At 42.8% G+C, this 4,787-nt stretch overlaps 1 protein-coding gene across 3 annotated transcripts; it reads right to left on the bottom strand.

Moving 5' to 3' along the window:
- Window positions 1–649: 649 nt before the first annotated feature.
- On the bottom strand, window positions 650–4,399 carry LOC125525608. 3 transcript variants are annotated; one of them, XR_007291369.1, is made up of 6 exons: window positions 4,021–4,399; window positions 3,622–3,954; window positions 2,866–2,959; window positions 2,472–2,588; window positions 2,287–2,390; window positions 650–1,154 (listed from the first exon to the last, which is right to left on the bottom strand). XR_007291369.1 is itself a non-coding variant. In XM_048690621.1 (5 exons), the coding sequence occupies exons 1-5, from the start codon at window positions 3,622–3,624 to the stop codon at window positions 1,137–1,139; spliced, it is 336 nt and encodes a 111-aa protein (XP_048546578.1). In that variant the 5' UTR covers window positions 3,625–4,399; the 3' UTR covers window positions 650–1,136. The 3 variants fall into 3 exon arrangements, 1 of the variants encoding a protein (XP_048546578.1); XR_007291368.1 differs by having other exon boundaries at window positions 3,622–3,929; XM_048690621.1 differs by having other exon boundaries at window positions 3,622–4,399.
- Window positions 4,400–4,787: the final 388 nt, after the last annotated feature.

The raw sequence follows: 4,787 nt of genomic DNA, 5'->3' as shown, positions 1-4,787 counted from the left end.
AAGACCTAGAGAGGGTTACGGCAAGGTTGAAAGTTGGCATGGTATCATAATTTCACCCACATAGCATGTGCAAAAAAGTAGAGAGGGTTACGACAAAAACTGGATGCACTTCGTGTACAAAATGGACAATCTCTTTCAAACTATCAGGGTTTCGGACGAAAACTCATCTGTTACAAAGGCATTTCATTTTTTAAATATCCTAAGCATTATCAAATTGAATATAATGATAAAACACACTAAGTATAAATCGAACTATATTTATCATCCAAGTCAAGAATGAATTAGCGGACCATGATTAAAACTGCGGATATTTGCATAGAAATTACAATATAATTAGTTGGAAATTGAAACTGTCAAAAGTGTAATCTAGAGTTCATGTATCCAGTCCATTAATCAATATGACAAGGCAGTATAAGCTAGGTCCGAATTCTGATTCCTAAGCTTAACAGTGCCAAAGTACCTATCATTTTGCAGAATTATATGAGTTGTATTAATGGCAAAAAAGTAGTCCATGAATACAACAAAAGTAGTTGAATTGAAAGTGAAGCACAGAGCACCACCTAATATTCATAGGAGCTGTTCTTGTCTTGTCAAAAATGTTTCCACTTCAGCTAAAGGAGCACAGGGGCTAGGATCCTTGAGAAATAAACATCACAAAAAATTGTTATTCCAGTTTGAAAGAACAAGTGCAGACTCCACAAATCCCCACCATAAGTAATAACAAGGTAAAGGGAACAACGGCTATTGCCTTCACTAACTGAACTTATATAAACATACATCATGAGCTATCCTTCTTGGAAGAATGATCAGAAGCAGACGAGGATGCGGAGCTCGCCCATGCCCTATCTTTTGACTCGCTTAACACAAGTACAACATGCCGCATCAACAATCTCTCACACAGCGACAGGTAACTACATAGCAGAGCAATTTCCAAGAACTCAATGATCGACAGCGGCTTTATCTTCCAAATCCAGATTAGTGTCGAGGATCCCTGGGCCCAGAGAATTGTCCCCGATGTAATTTTTTGCCGATGTTACGATATCACCTCCCAGTTATATTTGTTGCACATGTGCACTACCTATTAGCACCTCCAACCACACAACGCCATATCTGTATGCCAGATTTCTCAGTGACCATCATCGTGTACGCATATTCTGATCAAATGAGAAGAACGGGATCAGCACTTTGTACATCAGCAAACCAGTAAAAACTCTGAATAAATGACAGTAAGGCAGGGCGGATTCATTGGAGCCGAGAGTAAGGCAGCGCAAATCCATTAAACCATTAAAACTTAGAGGAGTGGGAGTGAGTTATTATATATCTAGTCACAAGATGCATTACACATATAGATAACATCTACTGTGTTTAAATATCCACACAATGACCAGACAACTATTTTAAAGAAATGTGTCACTTTTAGTCAACAGAAGACGACAGGGATAAGCCCTGTCGAGACTCCGAGAGACTAATGAGGGATGTCGCCAGTCCTCGAATCTTTACCCATCCCAACCTTCATTGTGTACCCAGTTGAATTATATAAGATTCGTTTTCTTATCTAAGGGGTCTGTCTGAGTTCTGATATATTACCTTAAACTCTATCTAATTGTGCCCACAATATCAGCATACAGTTCTTAAGAAATAAGCCGAGAAGAATTTCATTAGCATAAAGTAACCAAGGGTGTTGTAGGAATTGTCCAAAGGTAAGGAAGTATCCCTTTGACCAACCTTTTGCTAAGATACCGAACTTGATTACGTATACTGGAATTTAAGTCACTTTGAGTAATAGGTGCAACACAACCTGTTTAAACATTATCTTGATTAATAATTGCAAAAGTATTTACAGTATAGGGGACCAAACTTGGCTAAGTGACAGAATGCTATCAACTTTCTGTCAGATACTTCCGTTGATGTGTTGTGTGTATGGTTCCAACACCTACAGAATTATATATGTGTTTGATGGAATGATTCCATTCTAGACCTATCTCTGAAATTAGTATGTGATATCTCTGAAAGTAGTATGTTGCTGCTTCTAGCAACAGTGGTAGAGTGCACATTCATGGAATACATCTGGCGTAGGAGCAAAGACATGAGGATAACTATAGAATGAATACATGGAGATAACAAAAAGAGTAGAAAAAAGGGTACAACAATAAGCTACATATTGAGATCTACTCCTACCAAAAAAATGCCAGTCAAAGATTTCATTAAAAAAAAATAGCACAAACAACTCCTAGGAAGCTCTAACTAAGTAGTACATATGATTTTACACGATTGAGATCCCCTTACACTATTACTTTTGGCAGTACTAACTTCCTGGTTCACTTCTAACATTTTGGCCAGTGAAATATGATTTTCCACATTTTCACCATCTTGTGCTTCATCAATGGTAGCTACATAGAGATGAGGTGTTAATGAAAACCATCTATATGTCAAGGAAGCAAGCGAACAACATTTAATATAATCAGGCACACCTTGGATAGTTAGATATATCGACTCTGTCTGACAAACTTTGTGCTTCATTGTAAAGATCATGCCTCTGTTCATCCAAATGGTTGTCGCCACCTGCCTGGTCTGCCAGATAAGAATGCCTGATATCATTAAAAATTATTAATTTATGGATAAGGATAGAATATAATAGCTATGAGAAAGAAATCTCTAGAAATAAATAATTAATGCCACGAATAGGGATGTTAATAATTATTGTGAAACTGTTAGTATCAAGACTTGTACAACAGAGCTACATATCTCGCACCCTGATTGCAATAAAGGATAATTCAAGAGATGTGTCAGATCAATTTAGGACAACTAATGGAATAGGAGCTAGGTGGAAACTGAAAATATTCTGGGTGAGCATATATACTATACCTGCAGATGTCTCTGCCATGTGGGAACGTTCTTGTAGTTTAACCGGGAGGTGACATCGAACATGATGATTGATGATTTGCACAGGCCATGGATGCTGAAAAACAGTAGGAAATAGTAAGAATCCACTCTGTCAATGTGCACAAGCCAAAAAAAAGGTAGCAACACAATTTTCTTTTAAAACGACAGCACAAGATATGAACCATTGCTTTGCTGAAAATGACAAACTCTCAACAATTAACAAGAGACCCTATAGTCTTACTTAACAGTCCTAGTACCAACCCAAATACAACTATAAATTACTAATGATCCATGCAAAACTAAAAGTCGAAAAACTGCAGGTTTGATAGTTCTGTACTGAATGCACAGGACATAGTGTTGAACTTCACAATGGTAAAGCGCAAGGACAACGAGGTTTCCAGTAAAATCTAACAAGCACATAAGATCAAGAAATGCTTAGAAGCCATCAACATGCTCCATGTGTCCACCACAAAGTACAGTAACATGGTGCTAAGCTAGACACTCCATGTCGAAGGTTAAACCTGGTCAGAATCTCTACAGCCAAAAGCAGACGAATCTAAAGCAACCATCCAAATACAGCGATCAGGTGAGCTTTTACACAATCCTCAAACCCACGATGGCACTTCCAATCAAGAGCACTACCAGGATTCTATTCTACACTAATCATCCATGGATGGAAAACGACAGCTAATTCAGATAGTTGCGAGTCATAGAGGAATGAATGGATGATGGACTCACCATCGGGCTGTAGTGTGACGGCTCCTCAATAGCCGGCGCTGCCGTAAGGTCGGATCTGACGAGTCACGCGAGGAAAATGGCACCCTCCGCCGGTGCTCTGCATCGACCCCAACACCTGTGTGACCCGTACCAACGGCATCGCCTCCCGTCTACTGACGACTTGCATCTCCACTCCCACCTCATCCCCGTCCTCTGCGGGCTTCAGATCAACGCAGACGGCATCGTGGGGTGGGGGCAGCGCGACCTAGTGTTTGTCCTTGTGGGCGAGGGCGGGGAGCTGAGGGAGGTTGCGCCAGTTTGTGGATGCGCTAGAGGCGCCGACGGTGGCGGCATCTAGATTATCAAAACACAAGTCCTCATAGAATCCTATAGATGGATGAACCCAAAGAAGCTGCTTACCTCCAACTTTAACCAGATCAGGCGATGGCGAAGACAGCACGGACTGCTCAACCTCCTCGTCCTTCTCTTCGACGCCACACGACGAGGTAGGACGATGGCAGCATGGACTGCTGGACCTCCTTGTCGCTCTCTCCGGCGCCGCGCACCGAGGGGAGAGGACTACAATGGCTCCCACACGAATTGACTCGGTGGAGAAGCGGGTCTCGGAAGGGGCCCTTCCTCCGGTGGCATGCACGACAGAGCCGGAGGATCTTGGATGGGAGGTGGCGGCGGCGGCGGCGGAAGAGAGGTAGCGTGGGAGAGAGGGGCGGAAGTTTATTTCCTTTTCTCTTTTCTCTTGCTATTTTCATCGAGGAAAGGTTTCACGGGAGGGAGGAGGTGTTACTTGAGGAAGTGTTTGCCTTCCTCTTTCTTAGCGACGAAGCGAGGTGGGGGTGGGAAGGAAGCTTCCTGTGAGACGCGAACCAGAGGCCAGCGCGAAGCTCGATCCCGATTGGCCGCCCCGAACAGTGCGCCTCGATGACGTGGCTATCACGAGTGGGCGCACATTGCGCGACTATTAAAGGGTTGTATTGGTACTGTGTATCTTCATGCCTATATTTCTCATGTGTCTTGTCGTTCGTACAATCACCCCTCGTCTCTCTCTCCGTCATTGTCCCTCCCATCGCACTTCGTTGTACCTCCCGTCCCTCTCAGTTTCCACCCCTCCTCTCTCTTAGGGTGGCGTCTCTTCTCCACCCTCCTAAACATGCCCCTTTTCTTTGGTG

The sequence above is a fragment of the Triticum urartu genome, chromosome 7 (genome assembly GCF_003073215.2).
Source record: "Triticum urartu cultivar G1812 chromosome 7, Tu2.1, whole genome shotgun sequence".
NCBI classification, from domain to species: domain Eukaryota; kingdom Viridiplantae; phylum Streptophyta; class Magnoliopsida; order Poales; family Poaceae; genus Triticum; species Triticum urartu.
Note: the sequence above shows the minus strand (reverse complement) of the source record. Positions and strands in the feature narration are given on the sequence as shown.